Here is a 15353-nt window from a genome sequence, read left to right as displayed (position 1 = left end):
AGGCAGGTAAAGGATGAGAAAGCAGCAAAGTGGGAGCCCAAAGCTGATTGGCTGCCTTATAGATTAAATGAATTAATTAGTGATTAACTCTGAGTCACTAATGATGCATCCATGTTGTATTAAGGAAGGAGATGAAAGCATTTTCTCTTGGAGCCATTTAATGGAAAACAAGTGCAGATTAACCAAGAACAGGCTTAAGTGACCTCAATGGTGTGCTAGTAATTTGTGAGGTGCTGCAAAAGTTCCAGTCTCTTAGAACGTGAGGGATATTTTCAGAAGATTGTGGCACCACAGGTAAAGGAAAGAGCTTGGATTTGACTCTAGAAGTAAAAAACCAAATTACTAGAGTTAATAAAATTCATATCCAGCAAAGCTTCAGAGTAGAGATCAACACAGAATAAACACATATGTAAACTGGGTGTGTGGTATACACCTGTGATCCCAGCACTCAAGGGGTGGAGGTCAGAGTATTAGAAGGCCAAGGTCACCCTAGCACTACACACAAGCTGTATTGGGCTGGAGAGATGGCTCAGGGGTCCAGAGTATTTGTTGCTCTTACAGAGACCTCGGGTTTGATTCCCACATGGGGGCTTTTAACTGTCTCTATAGCTACAATCCCAGGTAATCTGATGCCCTCTTCTGGCCTACACAGGCACTAGCCAGACATATACACAGACATATGTGCAGATAGAACATTCACACATATAAAATTAAATAATTAAATAATTAAAAATAAAAGTCAGAGACAGCCATCCTGGAAAAAGTGAGATCCTGTCTGAAAAAAAAATAGAAGAATAACTGAGTCTCTTTTGTGTCTCTGACTACTAGTAATGAACACGGCACTGTGAACACAGGACACTAGCAATAAACAATCTTAACAGAGATAGAGTTGTATTTGTTTGTTGTTGTTGTTTTTTAAGTAGGGTCTCACCCAGTAACACAATCTGGCCTGGAACTTGCTATGGAAACCAGTCTGGCCTTGAACTCAAAGAGATCTACTGCCTCTACTTCCTGAGTGCTGAGGTTAAACAACTGTGCCACCACATCTGGCTAAATAGAGAAGCTAAAAAATAATTTATAATAGCATTAAAGGATCCGCTGCAGAAGCAAGCAGATCACTGTGTGAGGCCAGTATGGTCTACACAGAGTTTCATGCTCAGAAAAGAAAATCCGTATAAACTGAAAGACACCTCGTATTTAGGCTTGCAATACTTAACCTTGTTAGTTTTGTTGATTTTTGAGACAGGGCTCACATAGCACACTTTGGCCTCACACTACATTTACAGAAATGACTCCTGCTTCCCGGTCTCCATTTCCCAAGTGCTAGGATTTCCGTGTGCACCACGGCACCCTGCTCTTGTTTAAATGGCAATACTGCTAAGGGCAGTTTACCACATCATTACAATCCCTATCAAAATTCTCATGCCCAGGCCAGTAAGATGGCTTAGTGGGTGAACAGGTGACTCAGGAACCACAAGGTGAAGGGAAAAACCAACTCTCGAAAGTTGTTCTCCCCATATTGCTCACAGAGACTGAGCCACCAAGCAAAGAGCACACAGGGGCTGAGCCCAGGCCCCTACACATGTGTAGCAGATGTGCAGCTCGGCCTTCATGTGGGTCCCCTAACAACTGGAGCAGAGGCTGTCTCTGGCTCTCGCCTGCCACTGAAGAAGGGATGTGGAGTGGGCAATCAGGATGTAAAGTGAATGCATAAATAAATAAATAAATAAATAAATTGACTAATTAATGAAAAACATTTTTAAATAAAAAAGTTGTTCTACTTACACACATACAAACACACATGCATGCATGCATGCAGGTGCACACACACACACACACAAATTCAACAATAGTAATTAGAATTCTATTGCTAAACATTTTTACTTTTTCATAAATGGGGAAACTGATTTGCAAACTGACATGTGACTGCACAGGCTCCCAAATTACCAAATAGTGGAAAAGAACAAAGCTGGACCATTCATAGGCCCCGACCTTCTGAAATCATGCCACACAGTCACAATAACAAAACATACATTCAGACAAACCAATGGAGCCCAAGTCCAGAGACAAACCCTTAACAGCATTGCTCAGTTCATTTGTCTGCTTTAACTCTGTCAGGGTCTGCCCGGTCTCCGGCCGGGCGGTGGTGGTGCATGCCTTTAATCCCAGCACTTGGGAGGCAGAGGCAGGCGGATTTCTGAGTTCGAGGCCAGCCTGGACTACAGAGTGAGTTCCAGGACAGCCAGGACTACACAGAGAAACCCTGTCTCGGAAACTGCCCCCCCCCAAAAAAAACAAAACAAAATCGAATCTCTGGCTTTCTTAGTACTTGTTACATAGCTCAGGATGACCTTGAACTCTCAGCAATCCTCCTGCTTCCTCCTCTTGAGTGTAGAATTACAGGTATGTACTACCATACCAGAGAGATTGATTTTTGACAAGATTGCTAAGATGATCCCATGGGGAAAAGAAAGAATAGTATATTATGGTATATTTGTTCTGGTTTCTGGGATAATTGGATATTCATATGTAGAAAAAGAAGTTGGATCTTTGCCTCACATGATATAAAATTATTATTGGGTCAAACACAAATGTATGGACTTAACTCACAAAAACTCTTAGGAGTGGCCGTCAACATTGTGGTTCTGCAGGTAAAGGCAGCTGCTGCTAAGCTAGACAACCTGAGTTCAGTCCCTGGGACCCACGTGGCGGAAGCAGAGAGTAAGAGAACTATAGTTGTCCCCTGACCTATGTATACAGTTCAATGCACATGGGAACCCCCTAGCACAGTAACAACCTAGCATGCAAGCTGTCACACGTCTGTCACGTGAGTTGTTCTAGAGGCCTTGGTGGCTTTTTCTGCTCTGTAGCTTCCAGCCTTTGTAGAGAATTACATCTTTCTCACTTGGGAGCAGCACCTCCTACTGTCAGACTATGTAATGAGCTAAATAATGGTCCCCCAAAGATATGAAGGACCTTGTCTCCAGAACCTGTAGCTGTTGCCCTATGGTACAAGGAACTCTGTAAGAACTGGGAGGTTAAGGGTCTCAAGATGTGAAGCCCGGAAGTATCTGGGTGGACCAGTTCTACACCATCCAGGACTACAGGGGGGGGCCCTGTCTCAAACGAACACAAGGTTCTCTCTTAGGTTTTTAGTGCTATGAAGAGACAACCACAACCAAACAACCCTTATAAAAGCAAACATTTAACCGGGGCTGGGTTACCATTTCAGGGTTTAGTCCATTATCATCATGGCGGGAAGCTTGGCAGCACGCAGGCAGACATGGTGCTAGAGAAGGAGCTGGGAGTTCTACATCTCCACCAAAGGCAGCCAGGAGACTCGATTCCACACCGAGCAGAGCTTAAGCATAGGAGACCTCAAAGCCCACCCCCACAGTGACACATTTCCTCCAACAAGGCCACATCTCCTAATAGTGCCATTTCCTGTGTGCCAAGCATTCAAACATGTGAGTCTATGGGGGCCATTCCTATTCCAAACCACTCAGTTACATATATTTATTTATGGTTTGTGTGTGTGTGTGTGTGTGGGCGGGCTCATGAGTGTTGCAGTCCTTGTGTGGAAGTCTAGAGACAACCTGTGGGAATCAGTTCTCTGCTTCCATTACCTGAATCCTAGGATCAAAATTTAGGTCACTAGACTTGTGCACCGGACATCTTCAGCCCTCACGCCACCTACCTAATCATTGTGTGTATGCTGGGTGAGTAGGTATACAGGCATGAGGGTGTCACAGGACATTTTGTAGAGTTGTGTGTGTGTGTGTGTGTGTGTGTTTGTGTGAGTGTGTGTGTATCCTTCCACCTTTTCATGGTGTCTTGTCAGGGTTTCTATTCCTGCACAAAACATCATGATCAAGAAGCAAGTTGGGGAGGAAAGGGTTTATTCTATTTATACTTCCACATTGCTATTGATCACCTAAGGAAGTCAGGACAGGAACTCAAGCAGGTCAGGAAGCAGGAGCTGATGCAGAGGCTATGGAGGGATGCTGCTTACTGGCTTGCTTCCCCTGGCTTGCTCAGTTTACTCTCTTATAGAACCCAAAACTACCAGCCTAGGGATGGCACCACCCACAAGGGGTCCTCCCCCATGACCACTAATTGAGAAAATGCCTTACAGCTGGATCTCATGGAGGCATTTCCTCAGCTGAAGCTCCTTTGTCTGTGATAACTCCAGCCTGTGTCAATTTGACACACAAAACCAGGCAGTACACATGGGTTCCTAGGATCCCTTTACTCCATCCAGCTATTTTGGTGGTCCCTAAGAGTGGGTTCTTTTTTTAAAGATTTATTTATTATTTATAAGTACACCATTGCTCTCTTCAGACACACCAGAAGACGACATCAGATCTCATTACAGATGGTTGTGAGCCACCATGTGGTTGCTGGGAATTGAACTCAGGACCTCTGGAAAGGTAGTCAGTGCTCTTAACCTCTGAGCCATCTCTCCAGCTCATAAGAGTGGGTTCTTAATGCCCACAACCAGTGCACAGCTATCCCCATTTGGAAATGAGGATTTATTCCAATACCAAGGATGAGTCAAACAACCTGTCCAGGCTGAAGCAGCTGCTCATAGGTGGAAAAGGACCCAGCGGGCCATTAGGACCCTAAACTGCAGTTCCTCGTGACCAGGCTCCTCTGGGTATATGACATGAACAGTAATATTGCTGAAATGGACGGCAGCCCAGAGAAAGTGATAGCCTGGATAGGCTTTAGCCTACAGCTACTGCGTAAGCCTTAGATGCAGACAGACCTCTCAGCTCTAACCTGGGGCAGCTCCAGAGACATAGGAGCGTGGACAGTTATTGCGTTCTGAGCCAGTTTCCTGTACGGTAAAAATGAAGGAAGCGGAGCTGGATGCGTGTATAGGGTACCGTAGTCCCAGCAGACAAAGGCAGGAGAATGGCCAGTTCAAGGCCAATAGGATCTACATACTGAGACTTTTCACCCCACCCCAGTCATGCCATAAAGGGAATCCATGCATCCTGGCGGCGGCTGCAATTAAATAGGCCAGAAATGTGAGGTTATGATTGGTCCAGGGTCTTACCTAAAGAAAAGGCTTAATGTCTGCTCTGGTCAGAACACATAAGGTGCAGACAAGGTTGAGTTCCTGTGAGGCGTGGCAACCACACCCTTCTCTGGAGAAGGAGAGGTTCGTTTCATCGCAGTGCTCAGTGAGAATGCCCTTAAAACGACAAGGGTCATTTAAATTGTAGAGAGAGCGGCAAAGTGCAGGCTGTGGAGGGAGGGAGGGAGGGAGGGAAGAAGGGAGGGAGGGAGGGAGGGAGGAAGGGAAGGAGGGAGGGAGGGAAGAGAAGCCAGGTGTGGTAGTGAACACCTACAATGCCAGGATTTAGAGGGGGAGGGGGAGAGTCAGGAGTTCAGGGTCATCCTCAGCTATAGCAAGAAGAGAGACCAAGGATACGGAGGTTAGCTTTTAGAAAGACAAGCATGGTGCCCTGGCTAGCTTGTTATATCAGCTTGACATGGGCTAGAGAAGGGAGCTTCAGTTGAGAAAATGCTTCCACAAGATTGGGGCTGGAAACAGGGAAGCCTGTAAGGCATTTTCTTAATTAGTGATTGATCTCACTAAAGGGCAGTGTGGTATGGTCACTGCTGGGCTGGCGGCCCTGGGTTCTCTAAGAAAGCAGGCTGAGTAAGGAGGAGCCAGTAAGTACTGAGGAAGGAGCCAGTAAGCAGCAACACACACACACACACACACACACACACACACAGAGGTACACATGCACACACATGCATGCACGCACGTGTGCACACACACACAGAGGCACACATGCACACGCACGCACGCACGCACGCCATGGCTTCTGTATCAGCTCCTACCTCTAGGGTCCTGCCCCGTTTGACTTGACTTCCTTTGATGATGCACAGTGATGTGGAAGGGTGAGCCAAACAAGCCTTTCCTCCACAACTTGCTTTTGGTTGTAGTATCTCCTCCCAGCAATCGCAATGCTAAGGCAGCTGGTTGAGGGCTGCATCTCAGTGGCACTCACGTAGCAAGCATGCTGCCCTGCATTGGATCCCCAGCACTGCAGTAAATAAGGTCAAGGAACACGAATGGGGTTTTCTGGTTCAGGGCAAGTGCTGCATCTTGGGGTGTGCCCTAGCTCACAGAGCTTATGGACAGTTCCGGTAGAAGCAGCTGTGAGGTCTTTCCCGTGTGCCCACCCTAGGCACGGAGGCCGCACTAAGCATCCCGAAGGGTCTGGACCGTCATTTGTTTCCATTTGTTCTACTACCTTTCCCCGTAAGGCCAAAACCTTCCTTTGTTCTGCTTGCTCTTTGAAAGAAAAAACCCTCTTTTGGTGGGGACAAGCTGTACCTAGCAACCGAGCCTCTCCCAGAGTTGCAACTGTCCCTGCATCTTTCTAGAGGTGAGCTTTTGAGCTGAGTCAGTTTGGGCCCCTGCCAGCCAAGACCAGAAGCGTCGTCTGCAATGCAGGGCCATTAAAGGAACTATTTTTAGCCTGTTTTAATCTTATTCAGCACAGGCAGTGAAATACAGGCCTGGAAGTAGCCAGACCAAGGAGATGCCAGCAGGGACCAGTCCCAGGCAACTAGGTCAGGAAAAAGACAAGACGTTACTGTGCACACAAAACACACTTAGATGCTCAGGCTGTGGAAGACAGCAGAGGCGGAGCTGCTTAGCAAAGCTGGCTCGCCTGTGCTCTGTGCCACCAAGAAAAGTGAGGGACGAGAAGGGACAAAAAGTTCAATGCCTTCAAAGAAGGGCTAGGGCAAAATGCATTTGGCGAGATTGTTACAAATATATTTCCTCGGCCCATCTTGGGTCAGCTGAGTCAGAAGACAGGGCTTGGGAAAGTGCTTTTGGGATGGTTGAAGGGAGCCTGCCTCTCCCTCCCAAGTGCTGGGATTAAAGGCGAGTGTCACCACTGCCCGGCCTGAGATACGGACATTCAAGGCTACCTTCAGGTACCATTCTCCTCCTGCTGGACTGTGCTTGGCAGGTATTGGCATCTCCCAGCACCCTTTAACAAACATTTTTTAAAGTTAAGCGTGTCTATGTGGTGGCACATGCATGAATGCCGGGGCTATGGAGCAGCCAGAAGCTGAGTTACAGGTGTTGTAAGCTACCCAACCTGGGGGTAATTTGGGGGTCTCTATAAGAGGTGGGCATGCTCTTAACCGCTGAGCCATCTCATCTCTGCAGCCCCATCTTCCCCCAAATCCTCATCTGTAAGATGCTCAGCTGAAAGGGCAGAAAGGGCAGTTTCTATATGAGAGGCCCATGCTGTCACAGATCATCTACTTAGTCTTAGTCAGTCTGTGAAGAGACACCATGGCTGAGACAACTCTTCAAAGGAAAGCTTTTCACTGGGGCTTAGTCTCAGAGGTTTAGCTTATTAGCATCATGGTGGGAAGGAGGGCATGCAGGCAGACATGGTGCTGGAGGAGCTGAGAGCTTCACATCTTGATTGGCTGACAACAGGAGACTGTCACACTAGGCCTAGATTGAGCATAGATGAGTCCTCAAAGCTTGCCTCCCCAGTGACACACTTCCTCCAACAAGGTCACTCCTCCTAACAGTACCACTCCCTGTCTTGGGCATTCAAACACAGGTCATGGGAAACACATTTCTATTCCATCCACCACAGTAGATGTACTTGCAAAGAGTTCTTGCTCTATTCTACAGGGGGAAAAGCTTGACAAATCTTGACTGGAACTATAATAAAAGACAATTACTTTGTCTTTGAGTTAGCAAACTAGACTATACTTCCATAATAGAGTTATTATTTATTGCTGAGAAAATGTATTAGGTAGTCCAGCTCCCCTCAAACTTCCTATGTAGCAGAAAGTGACCTTGAATTTGTGAACCTCCTGATTCTACCTCATGCTGGGATTATAGGTATGCACCACTAAAGCTCCTTTATATATTGCAGGAAATCAAACCCACTGCTTCATGAATTCTAGGGAAACACTCTAGCAACAGAGATATATCCCTAGCTGCAGACACAGACTAATTCTTACTTTTCTGGTTTTTGAAAGTGTCTCTCTACATAATACTGGCTGTCCCAGAACTATGAAGTCCATGCTGGCCTTGAACTCAGAGAGATCCACCTGGATTTGCTGGGATTAAAGGCGTTCTCCAAAGTGCCCCTCAATAATTCAATTTTCCACTTTGTGTCCTGGCTCCCTCACTACTTTATGGTGCTGAGGAACGACACCACCCGCATGTGTTCCGCCACTGAGCGACGTTCTCAGCCTTGTCTTTCACTTCTTAAGCTGAATTGTGAATTTAATATTGGTTACAGGCAGAAAGCGGAGTTTTTCCAGACAAGTGTCCAAGGATCCTCAGGACAGGGAGGGCCCTTCTTTTTATGTGCTGGGGACTAGGAGATAGTTTTGCAAACATTTTCCCAGCATTTTTATCTTTTTTTTTTTGAGACAGGGTCTCACTGTGAAGCTCTGGCTGGCCTGTAACTCACAGAGATCTGCCTGTCCCCACCTCTGCAGTCTTGGGAGTAAAGACACTTATTAACTCACTATCCCAAAGACTTTCAAGTGTTATGTAGTCTCAATCTCCTATAAAAAAGTGCTAATTAAGCCTGATGTGCTTACCTTCTATGAAGGTTTGTATATGCTCGGCCCAGGGAATGGCACTATTATAAGGTGTGGCCCTGTTGGAGTAGGTGTGTCACTGTGGGTGTAGACTTTAAGATCCTCATCCTAGCTGCCTTAGAAACCTGTATTCTGCTAGCAGCCTTCAGATGAAAATGGAGAACTCTCAGCTCCTCCTGCACCATGCCTGCCTGGATGTTGCCAAGTTCCCATAATAACTGAACCTCTGAACCTGGAAGCCAGCCCCAACTAAATGTTGTCCTTATAAGAGTTACCTTGGTAATGGTGTCTGTTCACAGCAGTAAACCCTAACTAAGACAGACGTTGGTACCAGGGACTGGGGCATGGCTGTGATAGGCCTGACACGCTTTCCTTAGGAACAACGTAGATGAGCAGGCTACATCCTACATTTCTCAGCCACCCTTAAAAAAACGCATGAAAAGTCTTCATGCTGCCATGGTCCCACCTGTTCTTCCAGACTTCCCAAGGAGCTACAAACAGAGGCCATTTGGTCAGATGACATTTTAATTAGCTGGTGTCTTTGGAAAATATCAAGAACCACATGTGGCCAAAGCAAAAACCAGATACTCAGGAGCCAGGGTGGGCTTTGTGGGATGCCAAGTAGAGGGGGGTCAGCGGTGGCTGAAGAATCCCTGAGGGTGGTTATATTTAAATGGCTTCATCCTAGTCGGACCCCTAGAGAAACAAGAGGGAGAGCAGTTAATAGCATGCCTTCTGGACTGATAAAATAAATTACAGTTCACTCAACAAGAGAATGCCATGTAGCTGTCATTGGGGGAAAGTCAGAGCTGCATAGTTCAGGCACCGGGTACGGTGAGAAGCAGACCACACTGGTGAAGGAGTGACACCATCTTTGTAAAAGTGTCTCTATGTGCTTACAGATGTGTGAACCTGGAGGACCCCTTAATCAGACATTTTGGGGGCAGTGCCCAGTGCCCAAACATGTTTTGGATCACTGCTTATCACATTATCCACAAACACTTAATTTCTACAGCTGCAAGGGAAGCAAGACTATGCACAATAGTGCGTGGCCAGGAAGCAACAGAACACGACCTGAGAGCTGAAACCAAAGCCTGTCTGCTCCCGGCAGGCCAAGATCTATGTTCAAACTTCCTTCCTGTGAAGATTTTAGCAGCAATTCTGTGTCCTCAAGCAAAAACTTCACAGAGGGACATGTTATACACAGCTCCATAAAGACAAACATCTAGAAAAAGGGCTCCAACGAGCAGTAACAGGTGATGCTCTAGGACTTGGGCTAAGGGAGTATGTGTACAGAATAGTTCTTCCTCAACTTAACACAGGTCAGAGTCAAATGGGAAGAAGCGCGTGGAGTGCACAAGCCGTGGAGAGCCCGCCAGTCGGCAGCACTCCTCCATGGCCTCTGCCGCAGTTGCCACCCTGCCTTCTCTTCATAACTGGGGTTAACTCTTTCATCCCCAAGCTGGTGTTGGCCATGGTGTTTTTATCACAGTAAAACAGAACTAAGACGTGAGTGGGCAGCAGAGAGTAGAAATGTAAGCTAAGTTTTCATTTTCTCCAGAGGCTGAAGGGATTAAAACCTTCTTTTCCAGCCTGTACTGTGCTGACACTTCTCAATCTCAGTTTAGTTTTTCCATTAACACAGAAAGTATGTGCTGCTTGGAGGGTGAGATACAGAGGCTCCTTATCTCTCAGGTGGCAGCTGGAGCTGAGATCACTCACAGCGTTATACGCCTCCAACAGCAGCAGGGCACACCTGGGCAGAGTGGCAGCGTCTCAGTCCGAGCTGCAGCTAAGGTCTGCCAGCTCACAGCAGCACCCTGCACTCAGGCTCTTGATGATCTAACCCCAGCAGTCAGCGGGACTCCAGGCCGAGAACCTTGCAACCCACCCATCAGTTATGATGTTAAGTCCTGCCACGGCTTGGTTACAGCTCAACACATGAGAAAATGAGTCTTCCAGGAACCATTCAAGAGAAAACAAGCACAGGCTGTGTGGGGCTCCCATCCTGCAAATGTGCTAGAGTAGGAGGAGAGGTGGGAAGAGCTGAGACTTCACACAGACCACTGCAGAGAGCAAGACTCAGGCTGGTACTGGGTGGTCAGCTCTGCTTCCTGTAGCCACTTGGGGCATTTCTGGTTATTATTAAACAACACCGTGAACCAGGGCAGCATAGGTGCCAGACATGAGGGACAATGCTGGGATACCTCCCTGTACGCTACATACTCCCTGTATGCTAATAAGACTGAGAGCAAGGTAAGGAACTTTTTTGGTTTTAAGTGCTATAATCTAAGTGCTAAGATTATAGGCATCAGTTGTGACACCAGGCCTGATAGATTATAAAGATAATCCAAACACAGTTCTTCTTTACTCCCTTGTCTAAAACAGAAGGGAGACTAAGAAGTCATCTCTAGGGTTTTCAAATAATAAAAACCCAAAACACATTAGGGGATGAACAGGAAAGAAACTCTAATATCCATAAAAATGGAGAACTAGTGTAAGGTACTGCAAGCTCACACACTGTGAATAGCAGGTTGCCGAGAGCATACTTCGAGCCCTGAACGTGGAGCAGGAATCATCTGGGGACAAATTATCTGAGTCTGCCTGTGCTCCAGAGAAGATCTCACTCCCCCACTGCAGCCCTAGCTCAGTGCTGGCTGGAATGGACTGCTTGGTCCCTAGCACGCTTGCCTACCTGCCTGCTTCTAGAAGAGCTGGGTTTTGTTTTGTTTTTTCCCTATGCTGCCTGATTGCCCACTGTCTTGAGTCTCACCAAGGGGCTTAGGTGCCAACAAATTCACTAGAGACAGTGCAGATGCACTACCTTTAAGTGCTGGCTCGCTCGGATACTAAAAGTAAACAGGCCCTGCTGTTTCCCACAAAAACCAATCAAAGCTCAGTCAAAGCTTTGTGGTATGGCTCTGTGAATTTCCTTGGTTGCTTGCTCCAGGGGGTGACCAAGAAGCACAGGTGAGCCAGGCTGCAGGTGCAGAGAAGCCTCAGGAAGGAGAAAACAAGCTGTTTCTGGAGATCTGGCGGCAGAATTTTTTGCTACAAAGACAGATGTCCTCTGTGCCAGGCCCTGTCCGATGAGACCTAGTCTCCTAGAGGGCTGCACTCCCTGTGCATGTCCTCAAGAGAAGTCACAGAGCCCAGTGTCTACTCACCTAAAAAGCCGCAGGCACATCTTCTCCTGGGGAAACTCCTTGGGGCCCTCTACGCTGTCATCATGACTCTCGGTCTCCAGGTAGACATCCAGCAGCACACACAGCCTCTGCAGCTGGTTGGTCAGGAGCTGGTGACTGGGCCGAGGGCCACACAGTTCCTTATAGCACACGTTGACTTCACTCTCCATAGCCTGTGTGGGTGGGAAGCCAGCACCTCAGCACGTGCTTCCTCAGTACGGCTGGGCACACTGGCCGTGCTTTAACCTCATGGCTGAGCCTGATGGTTCCACGGGAGCCGCAGCTGGTGCCTGCACAGGTTCTGGACACAGCTGGGCCACAGCCTCGTCCACAGACCCCTTTTCCTCAAGACAATGGGAGCCTCCTGATTATCAGCCACCTTCCCACCCCGAATGCCTCCAGAAGGACACTCAGGCATGTAGGGAAGACATGCTCTGCAGCCAGAGGCTACACAGTCCCAGAGAGGCCTGACCTTGAGCAGTAACTACAGCACCCTTACTGAATTTTCAGTTTTCTATAATGCTTCTGAGTTTATTTACCATCTCCCAGAAGTCCAAGGTGACAAGATTTTAAGAAAACCTCTTGGTTTTTTGGAGGCAGGGTCTCACTAGGTAGCCTTGGCTGGCCTGGACCTTACTATGTAGACCAAGCTGGCCTTGAAATGAGTGACTGTCTGTTCCGCTTCCCCAGTGCTGCAAATAAAACTGTGTGCCACCACACCTTGCTGAAGGGCATGTAGGAAACCTGAGTGTATGAAGTCCCAGGGGATGTGTGTTGTTGACATGAACTGGCCTATCTAGGACCCTAGCCTTAGACCCACATGAGTTCGGTAGAGCCTCCCCTGCCCGACATGAGCCTAGGAGGAAAGCCAGAGCCTTTTCTTTCTCCAGATCTGTGTGTAGATGTTGATGGTGTGGACAGAAAGTGCCCACCACAGCTTTCTCTTTCTGGACAGTTACAGCCTGGGGCGGGCTCCTGATCCGTCTCTGGACCACGGCCCTGCTTCCCTATGCAACCTTATGTAATAAACACTGGGGATAGGCTAAGGGTTTTCCAGCTGAGTCAGACCACCAGATTCCAGTTGTCTGTGTGTCTGTATGTCTTGCTGTTCCTCATTTCCTCACCACCCCCAGTCAGGTGGTGCACAGACACTTTGCCAGCTAACAGTGCTAACAGTGCCACATGGGAAAAGCTGTGGGCCTCAGGGAAATCCAGCTGTGAGCACGGTCTGAAAATCCTGGTAAGTCCCTGTCCTGAGACTGCCACACTGCCCATGGCCTCAGCAGCTGCAGGCGTGGCCACTGCTCACCTCTCTATGGTTCTCCCTGTCCCCCAGCCACTCTGTAGGCCTTACCCGAATATTGTCATCGTTGCTGTTGGTTTTCTCCCCTTTCCAGTTTAGACAGAGTCGGAAAACAGGTGGGATGGAGGAGTAGCCAGGGTTCAGTACCACAGCAGCCTGAAGTTTAGCTGAGGATGGAGAAGCAGGAAATCAGTAATTATCCAGCCTTCTGGGGTGGTCTCCACACGTGCCCAGAGCCAACACGAATGCCTCCTCTCACTGAAGCGCTGCCAAGGATGCAGGTCCCGACTGTTTCAGGGTTAGGACGAGCTGGCAGGTCCTCAGTCTAAGGTACAGCGACTCTGGTTTCTCCAAAGACCAAGTTCTACGTGCTGGTGTTTGTCAATGGATTAAAAAGCCTGCTACCTCAAGAACGCCATAATTTTTTTTTTTAAAAAAAATTGTGTGTGCATGTATGTGTATGCCTGTGTTTGGTTTTTGCCTCCATGTATCTTGGCACCAACATGTAAGCAGTACCTTTGGGATGCAGAAGAGGGCACTGGATCCCTAGGACTGAAGTTACAAACAGTCGTGAGCCACCATGTGGGTGCTGAGATTGACCTCAGGCCCTTAGGATGAGCAGCCAGTGCTCCTAACCACAGAGCCATCTCTCCAGCCCCTTCCTTCCTTCCCTCTTTTTTTTTTTTTAAAGAATTTGTTGTTGATGATGTTGAGAGAGTCTCACATAGCCCAAGTTAGCCTCCAATTCAGTATATAATCAAGGACGACCCTGAACTCCTGCTCCTCCTGCTCTGACTCCCACCTTCTCACATCACATCTGCTCTGTATCCTAAGTAGCTGCAAAAGTACAGGACTGAGTTTAACCAGAACTGCCTGGCATCAACTCTTCATTCATAATATAATCAGTGACTAACCTATCTGCATATATTAAGTTTCCCTTGGTGGCAGCCCTTGACCCTTCTTCCCCGAGGAGTGCAGGGATTAGAGCTGCACTCCATTGCATTCCGCATGCTGTTGTGGCCTCTGGGAATCAAGTCCAGGGCATTAGGCTTGTGCAGCAAGCACCTGAACCCACTGAGCCCTCCCTCTCCCTGGCTCCTAGATGTCTTTGGATTGGTACTTCTGATTTGGCTCATATGCATTACTCAAAGATATTCATACAAGAAGTTGGTTCCCCTGGGGTGCTGCCACGTTTAGCCTGTAGAAGCGGGCTCTAGTGAGATGCAGCTGGGTTTTGGATGAGAGGGAATTGCCTTCGGAAAGGATTAAGGGACTTCTCTGGAGACTCTGCTCAGTGTCCAGAGCGCTGTTCGAGAACAGTCTTCCTGGAACTCCCTCTGGCTTCCTTTTCACCTGGGCCTTCTTCGCCACATCTCTGCAGTGTCACCAGACAGTCATCAGGGCACTGGGACTTTTAGCCTTCAATACTGAAGCTGAACCAGGCATTGCGGCTCATGTGTACAATCCCAGTGCGCTGGAGGCTAAGAAAAAAGATCGGGAGTTCAAGGCCAGCCTGGATTACATAATGGGTTTCTGGCCAGCCTGAGCTGATCGCAAGGACAAAATTAAAACAGAGGTAGATAGATCTCTGTGAGTTCCAGACCAGCTACATGAGACTGTCTCCACAAAACAAAATAAAACAAACAAAACAGGCCAGTAGGATAGCTAAGTAGGTGATGGTGCCTGCCTCTACACCTCATGACCCAAGTTTGATACCTGGAACCCATAGGGTTGAAGGAAAGAAGTGACTCCCTCGGGCTGTCCTCTGATAACTCATCCATGTATGTGCATGGGGGGGGTATATCTTACACCCGAGTGTACATACATACATTAAGTAAATTTAATAAAAATTGTAACAAGCAAACCTACAAACTTACAAGCTAAATAAGCTCTTCTTTATATAGCTTTTAGCTTTGGAAAATTAGGTTTTACTTATCTTTTGTAGTACTAGGGAATAAATCTAAGGTCTCAGGTATGCTAGGCAAGTGTTCTACCCCTCAACTATATCCCGAGCCCACAAATTCTATTACATCACTCAACCTATTGACAAATATAGGACCAATGACATCCTCAGTCCAGTGTTCATAGCTGTGAGGCAGGGGTAGGATAACAGCCTAACGCCTGAGCATGACCAGTGTGGCCCCTGTGGAAGGCCCTGGCAGGATCAGATGTCAGAAGAGGAAGGAACTACAGGGTTCCACAACTCTACAGGGACCGTGTAGGAGGGAGGGTCCGTTATCCAATCTTTA

The 15353-nt window shown here is 47.7% G+C and overlaps 1 protein-coding gene across 3 annotated transcripts in view; it reads right to left on the bottom strand.

The window, feature by feature from the left end:
• Window positions 1-9123: 9123 nt before the first annotated feature.
• Window positions 9124-15353, bottom strand: part of Thoc5 (THO complex subunit 5) — a 30905-nt gene continuing 24675 nt past the window's right edge. For 2 of the 3 annotated variants that reach the window (XM_052199737.1, XM_052199738.1), the window contains 3 exons: window positions 13156-13271; window positions 11784-11974; window positions 9124-9312 (listed from right to left, as the gene is read on the bottom strand). In XM_052199737.1, coding sequence (XP_052055697.1) covers window positions 9249-9312; window positions 11784-11974; window positions 13156-13271 — 371 coding nt within the window. In that variant the 3' untranslated portion in view covers window positions 9124-9248. Of the gene's footprint in view, window positions 9313-11783; window positions 11975-13155; window positions 13272-13569; window positions 14586-15353 lie in introns of those variants that run through there. The other variant, XM_052199739.1, reaches the window with a different exon arrangement.

Source organism: Apodemus sylvaticus, chromosome 11 (genome assembly GCF_947179515.1).
Source record: "Apodemus sylvaticus chromosome 11, mApoSyl1.1, whole genome shotgun sequence".
NCBI lineage: Eukaryota > Metazoa > Chordata > Mammalia > Rodentia > Muridae > Apodemus > Apodemus sylvaticus.
The sequence above is the reverse complement of the archived record's forward strand: the minus strand, read 5'-3'. Positions and strand labels throughout refer to the sequence as shown.